Consider the following 17,734-nt stretch of genomic DNA (forward strand, 5'->3'; position numbering starts at 1 on the left):
AAAAAGCCATGAAACGATAAATACAAAGATTCGAAGTCCAAGTCAGTGATTTCTCCACATACCTTTGGTTTGTGAGAAAGGATGTGAGCATTGAAGCATGAGAACCTAACCATTGTAACAATACTAATGCAAGCTACATCTACAATTGGCCTAAACTTGAATAAAGAATGCTATCAGTAAAAAACTATACTATTTCTGTTTCTTAACGTCCAGACTCCTAGAGTACAGAATTGATACCTGACTATCTTCAACTACCAACAAGCTTCCAGAAAGCTAGCAAACCTTAGCCAAAATCAAGAGACAAGCCCTTTGAAACATGGGACAGTCTCCAAACATAAGATGATCTTGATCGCCTTAAAACACAAAGCAATATCACACCCTCGTTATCACCCCACAAACTCCTAGAGGTGTGAGAATGCTTTAAATCTGTTGCGGCGGCCAGAGTGAACCAATATCTTTGCCAACTAGGAAAACCCAATTCCTATTATGCATAGGAAATGCTGGCCTGAAATTAAGGAAAAAAGTTCAAACAAATGTCCTGGATATTTATAATCTGCAGGGGTGATACAATTGGCAACCCATCATGAACACTTCAAGACCCACATTGGGTTGTTTCAATCAAAACAGGCAAACATGAAGAAACAAAAACAATTTTCTGCAATAAGAAAACAAACATGGCATTAAAGATGCTTTCTTTCTCAAACATGGTTTCTAAACAAGAACCAAATCCAAGAATAGCATTCACAAAAACTGTATAGCCATCAGTCCTTAGCAATCACATAACGCCAAAGCAGCATCCAATAAACTTCAGCCAACCATAGCAAATCCAATATTTCAGAAAACAAAACTCAATGAAGCAGAGACACATTGCTGTTATTCAAACAAACAGGAGACCAATCTATGCATAAACAAAGAAAAAGTAATATTTTCCCATATATTCAAGAACACAGATATCAAGCACAATTAACTTTTTTCTCAAAAACAAGCAAGAGGAATTCATTCTCTCAAACAAAAAACCAAAACCATCTCCACAAACTTGTAAATTATATGAATCAAAACCAAGAGATACACAAAAAACAAAAAAAAAGAAACCCAATTTGAGAGAACAAAAATAAAAGCAACTAGCACCCAGAAAACTAAAAGAGAAGGAGAAATATGTTACCTTTCTCTAGCCAGGTTTTGATAAAGACAATGGTCCTTTAGCAAGAGAAAAAAGCTTTCTTGTTATTTTGCAGTCGCGTGTTGTTCTTGGGCTAACAAAATAAACAGAAATCGTTATTACAATGGCAAATAAAAAGAAAAAAGAAAAAAAAAAAGGTGGTAAAAAAAACGTCGCGTGTCGTTCTTGGGCTACCAAAATAAACAGAAATCGTTATTACAATGGGAAACCCGAAAAAAAAGGGTAAAAATAATTTTTTTAGAGAGAGATTTGATGAAAGGAGAGGCTATGTGGTAAAGCTTGGAACTTGGCTAACCCTAAGATTTTGTGTGTTTGTAATTTGTGACTGAGGTTTTTATAGGCCAAAGAATATTTTATGGCTGTGATTAAAAATAAAATTTTGATGATTTTTCTTTTTACTCCAATATGTGGAAAGAACAAATACACAAGTTTAACTGGATTCTGCTTTATTAAATATATTTTTATTTGATGGCCAAGTATATATATATATACATACACTATCTAACCTGCGTTTTTACTGCGGGTTATAATTGTTTTACATAAAAAATTTAAAATATAAATTAAAAGGTATATCTAAACTTCTAATTAAATAAATTGATAATTATTTATGTAAATAAATAAAAAATAATTAACAATAATCAAAAGAGAAAAAAAAATTAAGAAATGAATGTAGATTAAGATATTTAATCACACAAAATAAAACATTCATTTTTGTAAAGTGCACGAAATGTAAAAAATTTAAAAAACAAAACAAAACCAAACTTCTATAAAAGAAATAGGAACAAAATTAAAAAATTAAAAGAATAAGGACTAAAATTGAAAAACAAAAAAAAATGACAATCATGTATTGATCTTGAAAGAAAGAGAAAAGAAGGGGGGGAAAGAAATGATCGTCGATGACAATCCATCCAACCACTACACATCGTCACATGTCATACTATGTGGAAGATAACATGATGACGCATTCAATGAAACGATGAAAGGTTAAGTTTGGTCATCGAGTAATGTCACATGCGTTGCCTAAATAGTGCTGATACCACCCACTCAGCACACGCTAGCAACTTTTTTTATTAAAAATTAAAAAATCAATGTGAAAATACTAAAACACATTGTAATTACCAAACACAAACCTAATTTTTTTTGTCTTATCCAAGGCCAAAAACATGCTTTTATTGAACATGTATAATGAAAAAAAAAAAAACCCTCCTTGCTCAACAACCTAATGATTTTTTGATCTCTAGAATATTTTTACTCTTTAAAAATTTATAAAAAGTAAAAAAACAAAAAAATTTGATCAACAACTTTAAATTTTGTTGATTTCAAGGATAAAAAAAATATTTTTATTTGTGTACAAAAATTAAAAAAAAAAACACCTAAATTACCCTTGATCAATCTTTTAATGATCAATGGCCTAGTAGAAAAGACCAAAACACCTCCAACATTAAAACTTCTTTTATATATTCAATAGCAAATGGGTAACTTCACCATAGCAATCCATAGTAAACAATATATTTGGCTATAATAAAAAAACCATCATTCTATATATATTTTAGTGTGTGTGTAAAATTTATAACCATAATATTTTTTTTATTTTTAATATCAACACATCAAAACTATAAAAAAAAATACTTAAAAAGCAAAAATTTAATGATTTTTCATACCAAATATATTTTTAAAATAGTTTCAAATGTAACACAAACACACAAGTGTCATGTGATTTGCTTTTCATGCGCATCACTATTTTTACTTTTTCTAATTTTCTTTTCCAACGAGAAGAAAACAATATGCGTATCAATATTGAATCTTTAAAGCCTTCATTGGTGTTTTTCTTGCTTGCGATCATAGGACATAATAAACAAAGATAGCTTAGAAAGAAACATGTTCAGCTACGAAGACAAAGAGATCAATTTTCTATTCCTCTAAAAAGAACATAAATATATACGTATGTTGATACTTGAAGAAAGCGTTGCTTTGATGATGATAAATATGAAGAAAAGGAAAACTTTTTTTTTCTTCATTTTTGTAGTTTAATTCAATATCAATTTCTTTGTTTCATCTTGTCTTTTCTATTCTAGTTATCTCTTTTTTATTTTATTTTTTTTGGTTTGAAATAAAGAAAATAGTACTAAAAAGCTAATCAACCCTGTCAAAAAGCTTGAATTAACTTGTTTACTTGGTTGATATGGTCAAAACCTAACCCTTAATTAATTAATTTTTTAATATTAATTTTTAAATTAAAAATAATATTATTTTGATTATTTAAAATATTTTTTGGGTGGCCGACTCTACAATCTCTTATCCTAGATCTTACCTTAATTTAATTATCGAGTTAGGTTTTATAATTATGGTCTGAAGTGGCATATATTTCAATTGGAAAAAAATAAACTATAATCTTAGAAGATTATTAAAATAGTTTGGTGTTTTATCTATACATGCAGGGAAAATGCAAATCCATCACAAATAACCTGTAGAATATCATCTTCAAAACAGAAACATTAACCAGGGAGGCTTCCACCTCTCTTATTAATAAAAAAATATGTGGAATCGTGAAGGATGTAATATTTATTTTTTAAAAGTTATTAATTCAAGTTTTTATAAATTTTAAAGTTATTTAAAGTTTATATATAATAATCAATTTCAGAGTTTATAAAATTAATTGAGATAGATACAAGTTGGTCATAATATCTATATTAAAAAAAAAAAAAAAAAACAAATAGCCTAGTGGAGATGAGACAGAAGAAAAAAAAAGTGAAAAAAAAGGGAAACAGAAAAATCAATCAATTATTTCATTCCTTTATATATCACCCAATCAAATCATGTGACTGAGCTAGCTAGGTAATGTGGATTCCACCCTTAATATTCTAAAGCAGTGGTGGATGGGACGACGTAACCATTCCTCAATCCTTGAGAGAGTATTTCCAATTAAAAAAAATAAAAAAAGCTGGTTTGATGATAAAAAAGAATTAAAAGAAGTATCAAATCTAAAGTTATAGGTGCTTTGAATTGCGTTCAGATATTTATTCCAAGATAAATAATAATAATAATAATAATAATAATAATATGTTTCCAGATATTACTTGTTTTTAAAAATTATAAATTTATTCCAAAGTTATTTTAAAAATAAATGAATTTTATAACATTATTTTATTGTTAATTTAATTAAGTACGTTTCTATTTTATCATAGAACAATAATTAAATAATTTTTTTTATTATTATTAAGATACATGTCCGAATCAGCTTGTATGTATTTCGATTAATCTCACGGGTTCTAAATTTAACAACCATATAATTTTCTAGTAATCCTAAAATCTATAAAACTAACTCAAATCAGTAACTTTTACAAAATAAATTTAAAATATAAATAGTTAAACTACACCTATTAGTAATTAAATACAACCTTGAAAGTCCTGACCAATGAGTTCATCAGTAGGTCTACTCCACCTCAAGCACCATTTTTGGCTTCATCTGGGAATCCTGAAGTTCTTCCTCGTTCCATCCACCTAATGAGATTAAGCTTGTATTTATATTTGTATTTAATTTTTTTTAAAATTAATTTTTTTTAATATATTTAGATTATTTTAATATAATAATATTAAAAATAATTTTTTTAAAATAAAAAATATTATTTTAATATTATATTTTCTAATAAAAAAACAATTTATAAAATAATTGCTATCATATTCCAAATATGCCCCAAGTTATATATTTGCTTGTAATGTTCATTGTACATTACATTGTTCGTTAGAAGTTGGATTCTAGAGTGTATTATTGTCTAGTCCCTTGCTTTTAAGACCAATTATAACCCAACCCTTTATTTTCAAAAACTAACAAGCTGATCCCTTAAATATTGTTAATTAACCATCTTCTTATTAAAATATCTTGGTTTTTTCTCTAAGCTCTTATTATGGAGGTTCTTCTTTAAGGAATTAGACTGTCTATAGTTTTTAGATCCAGTCCAGTTTAAAATCTGGGTTTCGAGTTTTGATCAGATCATCAGGTTGTTCAGGTTAATTTTTTTTTAAATCAAAATGATATCATTTTAGTTAAAAAAAAAAATCAACGAGCTACAATCAGGTTTTTATCCGGGTCGCCGGGTCAACCCGCTAGATTAGCTGGGTCACATCGAGTTTTTTTTTCTCTATTTTTTCTTCAACTCAACTTGGTTCTAGTCTCAGATCGATCGGATCCTAAATCGACCGGTAAGGCCAGATCAGGTTTCAAAACTACGTTTAAAAAGATAAAATTTGTGGATTTTATAGAGAATGAAATACTGATTGACAAAGAGCTTTGGACGGAAAATCACTTGCCGTCAATCAGGTGCATAGAATTCATCTATCAAATTAAACCACAAAGAAAACAAATATAGAGTTACAAACCAAGAATTAATTACTTTTGACTTCAAATTCAAGAACCCAGATGACGAAACTGAAACAATAATATAATTTTTTTTTCTCTATATAAAATCATCCATTTCTGTAGCTACTTGTTGTGGCTATAACATTTTCCCGCGGGAGGGGGGGGTGTAAAAATCAATTAAAATTAAAAATATTGCAGTTGAAAAAATAAAATTAAACAACAGCTTAGGAGAAAGAAACAAAACTTTTTTTTTTTTTTTTGGATTTGAGGAAACCCCACCCTCCGGAAAGCGCACTTTATGGGCCCAGATAAGCGAGTAAAACCCCGGCTGTCCCAGGCTCTTACAAAACCCTAACATTGATATAACCATAGTAAACAAATTAAATAATATTAATAAAATTTAAACGAGGTCCGCGTCAGGAGTTAAATATGTTAATTTAAATTAATTAAAATTGATAATATATATTTTAAGATTTTTTCTTTTTAAAGTTACAACAACTTTGCTTTATTTTTAAAAAATTAAATTAAATTGAGTTTTTAATTAAATTAATAGGATCATAGATTAATTTATTAAATTAATAAAATTTAACTACATTAATTTTTATCTAATTTAATTTAAAACTTAACTCGAATTAGATTTAAAGATGGCAAGCTTTAAATTAACTTATCGCGGGCAAGTCGGGTTTAATAATAGCATTACTAAAACAAAGATAAACAAGATTAGAAGCATTGATGCAACCAGCAAGTGTAAAAAACAGCCGGAAAAGCAAAAACTGAATCAGATTTGAGGCAGCCCACATCTGTAAACAAATTGGCAGTAGCTATCTTATCTGTAGAGCTATTTGCTTCACGAAATACATGGTTAAAACATACAGCTTAGTCTCATCAGAACAATAGAGAAAAGATTATATATCAGAACCTTTGAAAACAAGTTAAAGACATGTAAATATAACAATCAAAGTATAGAAGCTGAACAGTAGGTGATTGAGTGATCAAAATCCAGACAGTTTTAGGATTTGTGTGGTGTGAGAGTGGAAAAGCTATGAGAGAGTGTGTGTCATGAGGTCAATTTTTCGCTCTCAAAAACAGACCTCGCACGGCAGTCTAGTACTCCTGTTAGACTCAACATTTACCTCACTGATTCACTCGTGTTTTGCCTACGACTAGTTTGTTCCACAAAGTCAAGAGATCCCCATACTCTTTCATTGTCACAAGCAAGTGGAATAACACTAATGAATATGAAAAGAACAAACTACACAACAAATTACAGGAACAAGTCTCAACCTTTTCATTAACTCAACTAAAGGATTACACAAAGTCCTTCTTGTGTGCTATGCCCAATCCGTTCTGCATGCTACACATTTTACAGCCTATATATTTACAAGATAATTAATGGAAGTTACAAGTAGAAACTATCTCTAACTTCCTGCATAGCTTGAGCTCTTATTATCCCATGTTCTGGCCATTTTCTTCCCCATATAAGAAATTGTTGAACTGCCGATAACTGCTCCCAGAACTGCTGCAACTGCATTGGCATGTTCTCCCATAAGCCAACTGCCCACTACCAGCACACATGCTGCCAGTGTAATTGCCTCGCATGCCTTGGACCGTCCGCTGTCCAAGTTATTGTCAGCCTCTGTTGCCGATTCTGTCGACGCTGCCGAATTCCATATATCAACACTGCCGATCTCATCAATGCTGCTGAATTCCCCATTGTGTCATCCCAGCACTGTTTCGTCAAGCCTTGGACAATCCTTGCCCAAGTCTCAACTCTCGTCCATATACTGCTGTGTTAGTTGTTGTGTGTTGCTGCACACACACTCTGTTGATTTTCACTATTGTCACGCGAGCTGCCACCTCATAGTTACGATTCAGCAATGCTCTTTGCTAGCCTACACCCTAATGGATTTTAACCCGGTGACAGTGTGTGTTTAAAGGTTTATTTTTCAAGGGAAAAAAACTAGAATCACTTCACAATAATGTGAAGTTGATAGTTTATAAAAGGAGTATGTCCCCTAATTGCTAGAATCGCACCAGGTTATATATATATATATATATATTGACAGTGGAATTAAAAATTTAAACAAATTCTCAGTTTCCAACCTTAGATCGTACTCCTTATGAAGTTGTTTGCTCCAAGCTTCTTAACTTTTTCGTCTAGAGTTTGAAGTCCTAAGCTGAAAATGGATACAAAAGCATCCATTATAGGCTTGGGATTTGATACGATGATTTCAGTCTCCCCCTCATTTTGGCCATCACCTACTGCAATTGCTTCACAGTCATCAATGGAAAGTTCTTCATTCGTTTTAAGTCTTCCCCACCCAAAATCAATATCGTACATCTTAAACTTGGGTGATGAAAAACTTTCCAGTAACCAACCTTTGGATGCTGCTGCCAGCTGTCGCGCCAAATTCTTAATAGTTTTAGATACTCCTGTGTGATGCAGGCTCTTATGAATAGCATCTCCTATGCTTTTCGCTCCAAACACAAAACCATCGCTTCCCTTCAATTGTGCCGTCTTAGCACAAGCTAAGGAAGGCAACACACAGTTACCAAAATAAGTTGCAGGCAAAGGCGGGTCCAGTCGAGTTCTCCAATCCACCTCAGTAAGAAAATGTACCATTTCATCATCATCTTTACCACATGCTGCTCTAGCCTTTGCCAAGCAAGACCATACATATCCACATGTAACAGTGAAAGTTGATATATGTGACGGAAAGGGGTATCGACCTAGCACTAGTTTCTTGAGCTGTTGAGCGGTGGCATGACTAATTACAAATGTTGCTCGAACCTTATTGTTAGGCTTCGGGTGATGAGGTCGTGACCATTCTTCCTTTGTAATTTTCTCGAGATCATTCCAAACAATGGTCTCGAACTCAAGCCCTTCAGGGTCCCTGAACCGAGTCCTATCATAATATGGCACGAATTCACCACTCAAAAATGTTGCATCTCCTCCAGCTTTTGTTATCGAAGCCCAAGTTTTAAAGAACGATTTGACGACTGAATTGCCATCACCAATTGCATGGCGGAGGTGGAAGCCCACACAAATGCCCGAATCTGGAAAGAGTGTTACTTGAAAACTAGAAATTGGAACCACTAGCGTGTCATGTGACATCGACTCTGGTGGAAGTTGAGGGAGAAGGGATAGGAATTCTGTCGTATTTCGTGTCTGTTTCCCAGTGAGATGAATAAAATCACTACTCGACTCTGCGAAGATTAATGAGGCAGAATCACGTTCTAAGTAACGAATTTCAGGCTTACCAGAATTGGGAGGAAATATTAAGTTTCCAGCAAAAGGGTAGTAGTATTTGAGGGAGAGGGACAATGAATGTTTAAGGCTTGGAATGATGGACTCGAGAAAATGGTTCTTGGAGATACTGGTGCATTCGAAGAAGAAGAGATGTTTGGTTGACGAGTCAACCATACGAAGATCAAAAAAGGTGGGAGGGAGTGATTTCTCGGAGGTGGTACCAGGTGGTGGAGAGACTTGACAGTGTTGAAGGACAGTAACCATGTTGTCTGATTCCATATCGGGATACATAGGCAACAAGTTTCAAGGATATGCTTCTTTGCTGTACTTGCATATTAATATATATATAGAAGTTAGCCTATATATGTTGCATGCTAGTGTTTTTTTTTTTAAAAAATAAGTAATTAATACACATTAAGGTAAAGGTGCTTATCATGAATATATAATTGTTAAACACAAATATTTCAACCGTCGTGATATAATTGAGAGTTGAGACACTACAGCTCTACTGGTGTAGTGTTATGCTGTCAACAATTGTCTGCTTGCCATTCTATGTTTTTAAGTGCATGCATGCACTCCCTGGACAAGTGTATGATCTTATACAGATAGTTGCGTTGGAGTGAAACACCAATTTTTCAAATCCATAGGGCAGTGAGGTTCTCAAACACTTGGTTCACATGCACTGATCGATATATATATATAGTTGGGTTTTTAATTGAGACGTTATTCCTCTTGTACTCCCCTCCTCTCTCTCTATATATATATATAAATATTGAGTATTAAATTTTAACGTCAATCAAGAATTAATTAAGTTTTTAATGGATTTTATTAATTCTCCTAAGTAATTTGAATTACATTTGCTCTAGTTGATTTTATCTTTCTTTGCTCTAGCTGTTCTGTGTATTAATTATGTTTCATCAAATCTCAAATATCGACAAATAATAGTTTCTAAGATTGATGGTTGAATTAATTAGAAAAGATAATTTCTTGGCTTAAAATTTTTCAATTTATATTTCTATTCATTCGTTACTGTTGATCCAATAGTGGTTAAATTATTCGTTGGAATGAGTTGTCAATACTCTTCTGCTGTTAAGCAAAATTCTCCATTAGCATGCTCCTTGTAATGACCATCAAAGCATGGATTATCCGGTTATATAAACAAATGTTGTTGTAAACTCAATAAGGTCCAGCTGTTATCATGTGAGTGGTTCAACTCCATTAAAGCAACAAGGTGGAACAACTCATCTACTTTACTAAAAATGGAAATATGAGTTGGTGGAATATATTCGACATGTTTTCTGGTTTTTTCCTTTTGTTCTAACATTCACGCCTATAAATAGACATCAAAAAAGCATTGCAATGTATGTGGAAAATATAATAGAGAAAGAGTTGGTGAGTTTGAGAGCTTGTAAACTTTTTGTTATTTTGAAATAAAAACAGTATGTTTTATCTTCTCTTAGTATTTAAAAGACACATCCAGTGATCTTTTCTACCAACAACAAAATTACGGGAAGCCACGAATTTTATTTTGTTTGAACTGTTGATAGTTCGCAAAAATTAATAAGGTCAGAGCTGTTGAAAAAATATATATATTATTCGTCAGCAATAAGTGAAAAGTCTGCTGCTTGTTTCAGAAAGGTTAATGAGGTAGCTGCTTACTGTAAATCAAGTTTCTGCTTGTTTGACTAGGTGGTGGTCTATTGCCGCCACGCCTGTTGATTACAAGTGAGAAGGATCGATGCTGCTTTTCAATGGATCACAAGAAAAAACATGTGTAGACGTTGCTTCTTCAAGCTGTGATAGAACTGAAGCTGTGCTGCCGTAAGGTGTATCAACCATCAATTACCACCTTCAGTCATCAATTACCATCACCCAACCACCAACTATCAACCATCCAATCACCACTTGCAGCCACCAACTATCAACCAATACCCATCACTTGAAGTTTGAATTTTCTTACTTTCAAAAGCAGCTAAATTTATGTTATTATATGTGGGAAAGACAAAAGAGAAACACTAGAAAGAAAAAACGTGAAAAAACTGCTGCTTGAACGGAAGCTGCGCGAGGAAGGGTCTGAACAAATATAATTGCTACAAGCTACTGTTTGCTTTGAAAAGAGACTAGAGCAGCTGCTGCAAGGGTTTGGAACTGCTGTTACATGAAGAACATTGCTACTGTATCTGGTCTGCTGCTGAAAAAAAAGTTTGCTGCTGCAGCTACTGTTGCGTGTTGCTGAGTTGGGAGCTGGGAAACAAAAAAAAAAAAAAAACTTGCTGCTTCGCTGATGCGATTGGAGGTTTTGTTGCTGCTACTGTAATCGAGTTGCTGCTGTGCTCATCTACTGCTGTCAAAAACACTGTTGTGTTTTTCGACTGTTAAAGAGAGAAAGGCTGTTGCATTTTCTCTCTCCTAATTAACCTAAGCTTTAATACTTGAACAAAATACACACAAGTATTTGGAATTTACCAAAATTATTGATTAATTTACACTTATAAATATATTTATAGAAAAATTACACCCGTATAATCTATTCCATTAAGAAATATATATTTATCTTGTTTTATTTATTAAAAGTAAAATAATATTTTTAATTTATCTTATTTATAATCATTTTGTATTTAAATTAAATTATGTATTTTTAGAATATAGAGATTAATGAAAATTTCAGTATATTTTTTGTGTTAATCCAGATTAATTTAACATAATCAACTAGTCTAACTAATCTAATATAAATAAATATAATTCAAAACTTGGTATACTAAAGATAAATATAATTAAAAAATCAGCATCCTAAAAACAATCAATTATTCATAATTAAACTCAACTTTGTGTTTAAGAGCTCGTTTTATTTTTATTTTTAAAATGTTTTTGAAAAATTTATTTATTTTTATTTTAAATTAATATATTTTTAATATTTTATATTATTTTAATGTGTTGATATTAAAAATAAATTTAAAAATTATTTTGATATATTTTCAATCAAAATATACTTTAAAAAAACAATCTTAATAACAATACAATCAGAATTTAAGTTTCAATAGCTTTTGCCTTGGCTGTGGATTAAAATTTAATTTTTGTCATCTATATTAGTTGTAAACTTAGGCTATAGTGATGAATCTTCCCTTATCTTTACATGGAAGAAAGTCTCACTAAGTGTGATTAATCTTGAACATTTCAACCTCTTCAAAACCAGCTTAATTGGAAAAAAAATTCATTTTACAATATGATATTTGTCGTCATTGTTAATTTATAATCTCAATAATTTAAAAAACTATATGATCAAATTTTTTCCTTCAAATTTTGAAATCAATTGCATAAAAAAATATTCACTTAAAAAAACACATTTATTTTGAGATTAATTTTTATCACTAATTAGAACATGGAAGATTTGTCTTTCATGTACTTTATGTTATATTTTAAAAGGATATAAATTAATTTTAAAATTAAAAAATAAATTTATTTCATATATTTATATTTATTTATTTAACTAAATAAATTTTCATCATCTTCATTTTTTTTATTTCAAGAAGTAACAAAATATTGTTTGTCAATCATACGAAAATTATATAATTTTCAATGCTTTTGGTCCATCCCTTGCACAAATCCATTGGATGCAAGCCCAATAAGAAATTTAATCCAAACTTAAGAAAACCGAAGTACCAGGTTTTAGCAAAACATCAATGGCTTCAGAGCTGCAACTTTCTGTCAGAAGGCTCTCCACACTTCTAAAGCACTGCTTTCTTTCTCCATCTTCATCTCCTTGTTCGTTCTTGGTCAGGTCACGTTCTCTTCTTATAAAATCCTCAAGAGCTATCAACCACCATTCAAGCAGTCATTCTCCTCCTCTTTCAAGAACCTTCTACTCTTCTCCCTTGTTAAATCTCAACTCAACCGACACTGAAGGTCCTGCTGCCATTGATTACCGGTAGGTTTTTCGTTGCAAGTCCGGTTAAGGGGAACCTAATGTCGGATTTCGTTATCTGGGTCTTTTTTGGTTTGGTTAAAGGTGGCTTTTTTATGGTTTTTTTAACTGATTGAAGTGGGATACAGTTCGCTTTTACAGGAGGATGAATTTCACTCTCTAGCTGATTCAACTATTCATGACCTTCAAGAGAAATTTGAGGTTAATTTTTAACTTTCCCGGCTTTCAAATTAATGGAGTTTGAAGCTTTTGTTGTTTTTTTTTAATAATGAGTTTTTGGTTTTTGGACAGGAATATGGTGATAGTGTTCAAATTGATGGCTTTGATATCGATTATGGGGTGAGTTGTTTTTTTTCTTTGGTCGTTATTGTTTCGAGGTTCTGTTTTGATTTGAGTTTTGTTGTTAATGAAGTTTTTTATGTGGTTTTTGGTAGAATGAGGTTTTGACTCTAAAGCTTGGAGATTTAGGGACTTATGTGTTGAATAAACAAACCCCGAATCGGCAACTTTGGCTATCTTCCCCTGTGAGGTGTGGAATTTTCTTATTGCTAGCTAGTTCAGTTCGTACATTTTTATATGTTTGATTAGGATTGTGTTTTAAGTACCATGTGATGTTGTGTAAATGATTGATGTCCTTCGGTTGAAGGGGATTATTGTGCTGATGTTCTCTCGTTTGTTTCTTTCTTTTGATTTTTGGAGTGAAATTGAACATGTTACTATAATTGTGGGCGGTCAAATGACTGTGAAATTAGGTTGGAGGAAGTTGGTTAGGACTTGCGAAAGAATTGTTGGATGTTCCAATGAATCTGGATCTAAGTTGAAATAGAGAACATTGTTGGTTAAGTTGTATATATTAGTAGGTTTGGAAGCAAGTAATGTGCTATTAAAACCACAACAAAAGAACTCCATGCTATCATTGTAATCCTTTTTCATGCTGATTCACTTTCAGAACCAAAGAAAGTGTATAAAATTCGTGTCCCTTTCTTTTTTTAAGGATGAGCTTTCGATGCTGAAAGTTTTGTTTAGTAGTGTACTTTATTGAACAATTATCTTGAGCTAGAATGTTTTTGCATTAATGCTTGTCTCTCTTTAACTTTTTTCTATGTTATCTATTTAAGTCAATGGCATTATCAGATATTCGCGCTGCCAAATTTAGTTTTTTTTTTCCACCCTGTTTTTCTTGTTTGTGATCTGACTGTTACGACCTGGTTTTCTTGCAGTGGTCCATCAAGGTTTGATTGGGATCAAAGTGCTCAAGCTTGGGTGTATAGACGGACGAAAGCAAATTTGTTAAATGTCTTGGAAAGTGAAATGGGGCAACTGTTTGGTGAACCTATCAAACTTGCTTAAGAAACGTTGCTAATTGAATTATAAGATGCATTGCAGAATTTCTTTTCCTGGAAATTTATATGTACTGTTTTTGTGCTTTGATTTCTTTTCTAAATCATTACTGTATTGTTCCTTTTTCAGTTTAATGTAGGGAGAAAAAAACCCTAGTAAACCAGAGTTTCCTTCCAACATTTTTATTGGTCCTATAATTCTCATCCGAAATAAGAAATTGGAAATTCTCTCTTGTCAGACAATAAGTTTTTTGACTTCTTATCCTGTTTAGGCATGCATTCCTAAAGATTGGTAGTTTTTGAATGGCGTGTGCTGGTCCAAATAGGAATTTCTCGTAGCATGGCAACTAAGCTATACTATGGATTCTTATTTCATGGAAACTCAGCAGATGGAGCAGGCATATTCTCAAATGTGATGCACTTATATGGAGGCATTCATTCATAGAATGGAATGAGCCGTATAGGTATTGGAGCATTGGAGTTTGGAACGAACTACTTTTAGCTTGATTTGTGAGATGAGATTCAACAATATGTTCATATATTTAATTTTAGTTTTGTGTGGAATGAAAATGAAGCTATCTCACTTACTCTGTATACAATAGTTTTATAATTTCAAGACTGGTGATAAATATCCCAGGACAGGACGAGCAACTAGCATTGTGGCCTAGTGATCTGGATTTTGGATGTGTTTTGGTAAAAATGAGAGACCAAGATGGTATTTATACTCTTTGAGGGCCTTGCTGTGTCTTCATGAGACTTCACTGAACCTTTGTTAGTGCTCCCAAGGTCACATGCCTTCTTGCACTAAATGATTGCTCGAGAGCTTCTGTTAGAAGATCATTGCAGTGTGCGAATAAGGAAGGTTATGCACAGGAAGGTCGGTGGTTAAAAATGTCAAGTCTTACATTCTTTGCAAATTCAAAAGCATACTAGGAAACAAGTGCTGCAAGATGCTAACTGGATCGCATGAGAAATTTGCTCATGAACAGCACGTTCATCACCAGTGGGTGGTTTGTACGGAAAGATGCTCTCGTGAATTTACATCAGTCGGTGTTAGGAGGTGGTGCTGCTGGAACAGATTACATCAACATGCTGCATCTGAGCTTCAAAACTTGAGTGGTAAAAACAATGATTAATGTGGTAAATTTCAGGAAATTTTTTTTAGAGTATGTGCATTTGTTATGGTAGAACTTACAGTGGTTGCAGTATGAACAATCAGGTCATTGACCTGCTGCCTGTTCAAGAGAAAGCTCAGACACGAAGGTAAATCTTATTTCGTGCTGTGAGTTCTGGACAGAAAGAGAAAAGTAAAGTCTTAAGTCTAATTATAGCAGAAGAAATGAGTGTCAGGGTACAGAGAGAACCTTTTCAGTTACTAGTCTGATATAGAAACCACAACTTTTGTTTTTCTTGACCTGTGGCCTGCCATTGATAATGCAACTAAAGCATGCCAAGTTGCCTAAGCAGTATTTAGATGGCTCCCTTGTGATTTCGTTAAATTTCATTTGAATCACTTCCTGGACTTTGGTAATGATAGCATGGGATTCTTACATATTCATTTTTATTCTTAGAAATTGCTACATTTTTCCCACAAAGTATTAGTGTCGTTTTTCCATAACGAGATGGGTGATTGATAAAAGTGAACACCAGCTCTATCTGACAAATTCTCAGCAGAAAACAAGCCTTGACAGGGAGGGTATGGACCTGTATACTAGGAAGTTAAGTTCCATCCTCTTTACGTTCACCATTACTTTCTTAGTTCAACGTCATTCTTGCATTAGCTTCTAGCTTTGGAACATTTCAGAAATTCTCTCCTGAACATGATCACATATGCATTATTGAAAGAATTGCTCAAGGGCTTCAGTACCTACATAGATTGTTAAAAATTAAGAATTATTCATAGCAGCATTCTGTGGCTAGTGAAATGAACCTCAAAATTGGTTTTTGTTATGACTACAGTAATAGCCACTTTATTGCAGTATGACTTGTTGTACTCTAATCAAGCCCATGCAAGATATGCACACACCAAAAGATAGCTCATATAGTGTAGATTTCAAATTTAAATTTTATCTGTTAGATAAATTATAATTCAAGTGATGGAAACAAATGGGTTCATGATTCAACCATAAGCCGGAACATCAATCACCAAGTTTTACATCTAACCGTTTGCTTCCCTATCTTTTGAAAAATGCGCTTATTTGTGTCCTGAAAGGGCTGTGGATTCATAGACTTATTTCTTTTCTCAATTTTAGAAATATATTACTGCATCTTAACAACTGCAAATAAGGAGGGGAATGTTTATAGTTGTTGAAATGCAGGCTCGTCTCTAAGATTGAGAAAAGAGATTTGTATGTGTGCCAACATCTTTGTTGCTAAAAAAAAAAAGGAAAAGAAATGGGTTTTAGTTGTAAAACTTGTTGATCAATGTTTCAAGCGTTCTTTGTCAGTTGAATTATGAATCTTCAAGCAAGTAGAAATATAATGAATTTACATGCTATAAGCTTTGTTTTAGTTTATATATTACATGATCTGAGATTATAACGAGTAAAACTGAAACAGAGTGACTAGTGGTTGGAAAAGAAAAAACAAACACAAGAATTACCTGGCCTGGCTATATTTCATTTTAAAAAAAAAAAAATTTATGATGCTAGTGTTCAAATTGATGGGTTTGATATTGACACGGGGAGAGTTTTATTTTGTTGATTAGTGTTTAAGGTTCCCTTTGAATAGAGATTTGTTGTCAGACAGTTTCTGGTGTACGGAATTTTTGTCGAATGAGATTTTGACTCGAAAGCTCAGGAGATTGAGAGACTTGTGTTTTGAATATGCAGACCACACATAGGAAGCTTTGGTCACTTTCTCCAGTGAGGTATGGTTGTGTTAGGCTTGATGTTTTGGTTGTTATCTTGTCTATTTGACCATGCTAATGTGATTCAAATGTTGCGTTTCTTGTGGCATGATGTGTGATTGCTTTCAAATGTGTTTGAGTTTGCCTTGTTCAATTGACTCTTTCTGGCACTTGCATTGATATTTACCTGATTTCTTTCTTTGAAGCTACGTAAACATACTTTCGGTTGTACAAACGTGAATCTAGGTTTTAGAAAATCTGATTACATGCTGAGAAACAAGAGAAATCGTGGTAGGTTTTTGTAAATTTGATTAGAGCTTAATATCAGATAAATTGAATGGTAAAAGAACATTGATTAGACCTAAATATCAGATAAATTGCTTATACATGGTTGGTTGATAAACATTTGATTCACTTGAGGATCATTTTGAACATTGTGCCAATTTCCGAGGGTGGTTGGTTTTCTCTGCAAGGAAACTAGTAGTGTAGAAGTAAATGACGACTGCCTTGCTGTTCAAAACTGTGCCTTTCTCCAAACATATCAGTTTGTTTTGTTCTTCAATCTCTGGGATTTGATATCTTATTATCTTCATATCTCCCAAGTTTTCCTTCTGGATTGGTTGCTTGCCTCAGGCCAATGCCGATCTTGCTACCTCTATAACAGGTTTTGAAATTTAAGCTGCTTGCATGGATATACCTGAGCAGCAAGCCACATTTAGCTGTGGTGCACTCTTATGGCATTGCTTTCTAATACACCTTCTCTGCATTTTGACGGAGAGACATTCTCATCATCTCTCTATAGTTCTGCTTAGAAAGTTGAATATCCTAGGGTTTGCA

The 17,734-nt window shown here is 32.7% G+C and overlaps 2 protein-coding genes and 1 long non-coding RNA gene across 3 annotated transcripts; 1 reads left to right on the forward strand and 2 right to left on the reverse strand.

The window, feature by feature from the left end:
- Positions 1 to 62: 62 nt before the first annotated feature.
- Positions 63 to 1,515, reverse strand: LOC140954439 (uncharacterized). The gene is made up of 2 exons (XR_012167678.1): positions 1,163 to 1,515; positions 63 to 505 (listed from the first exon to the last, which is right to left on the reverse strand). It is a non-coding gene; the product is annotated as an uncharacterized lncRNA (long non-coding RNA).
- A 5,440-nt stretch (positions 1,516 to 6,955) lies between these two features.
- LOC118028195 (phenolic glucoside malonyltransferase 1) lies at positions 6,956 to 9,066 on the reverse strand. The gene is made up of 2 exons (XM_035031734.2): positions 7,653 to 9,066; positions 6,956 to 7,194 (listed from the first exon to the last, which is right to left on the reverse strand). Exons 1-2 carry the CDS (start codon positions 9,064 to 9,066, stop codon positions 6,956 to 6,958), a joined length of 1,653 nt encoding a protein of 550 aa, XP_034887625.2.
- A 3,322-nt stretch (positions 9,067 to 12,388) lies between these two features.
- On the forward strand, positions 12,389 to 14,229 carry LOC118028188 (frataxin, mitochondrial). The gene is made up of 5 exons (XM_035031727.2): positions 12,389 to 12,712; positions 12,838 to 12,910; positions 13,001 to 13,048; positions 13,144 to 13,238; positions 13,930 to 14,229. The coding sequence occupies exons 1-5, from the start codon at positions 12,468 to 12,470 to the stop codon at positions 14,057 to 14,059; spliced, it is 591 nt and encodes a 196-aa protein (XP_034887618.1). The 5' UTR covers positions 12,389 to 12,467; the 3' UTR covers positions 14,060 to 14,229.
- The last annotated feature ends 3,505 nt before the right edge of the window (positions 14,230 to 17,734 follow it).

Source organism: Populus alba, chromosome 13 (genome assembly GCF_005239225.2).
Source record: "Populus alba chromosome 13, ASM523922v2, whole genome shotgun sequence".
NCBI classification, from domain to species: domain Eukaryota; kingdom Viridiplantae; phylum Streptophyta; class Magnoliopsida; order Malpighiales; family Salicaceae; genus Populus; species Populus alba.

Coding starts and splice junctions, on each gene's coding strand:
- LOC118028195 (XM_035031734.2), bottom strand. CDS start 9,066: ATGGAATCAGACAACATGGTTACTGTCCTTCAACACTGTCAAGTCTCT. Junction 7,195..7,652: donor AGCAAACAACTTCATAAGGA/GTACGATCTAAG, acceptor GGAATTCGGCAG/CGTCGACAGAATCGGCAACA.
- LOC118028188 (XM_035031727.2), top strand. CDS start 12,468: ATGGCTTCAGAGCTGCAACTTTCTGTCAGAAGGCTCTCCACACTTCTA. Junction 12,911..13,000: donor ACCTTCAAGAGAAATTTGAG/GTTAATTTTTAA, acceptor GTTTTTGGACAG/GAATATGGTGATAGTGTTCA. Junction 13,239..13,929: donor TGGCTATCTTCCCCTGTGAG/GTGTGGAATTTT, acceptor GTTTTCTTGCAG/TGGTCCATCAAGGTTTGATT.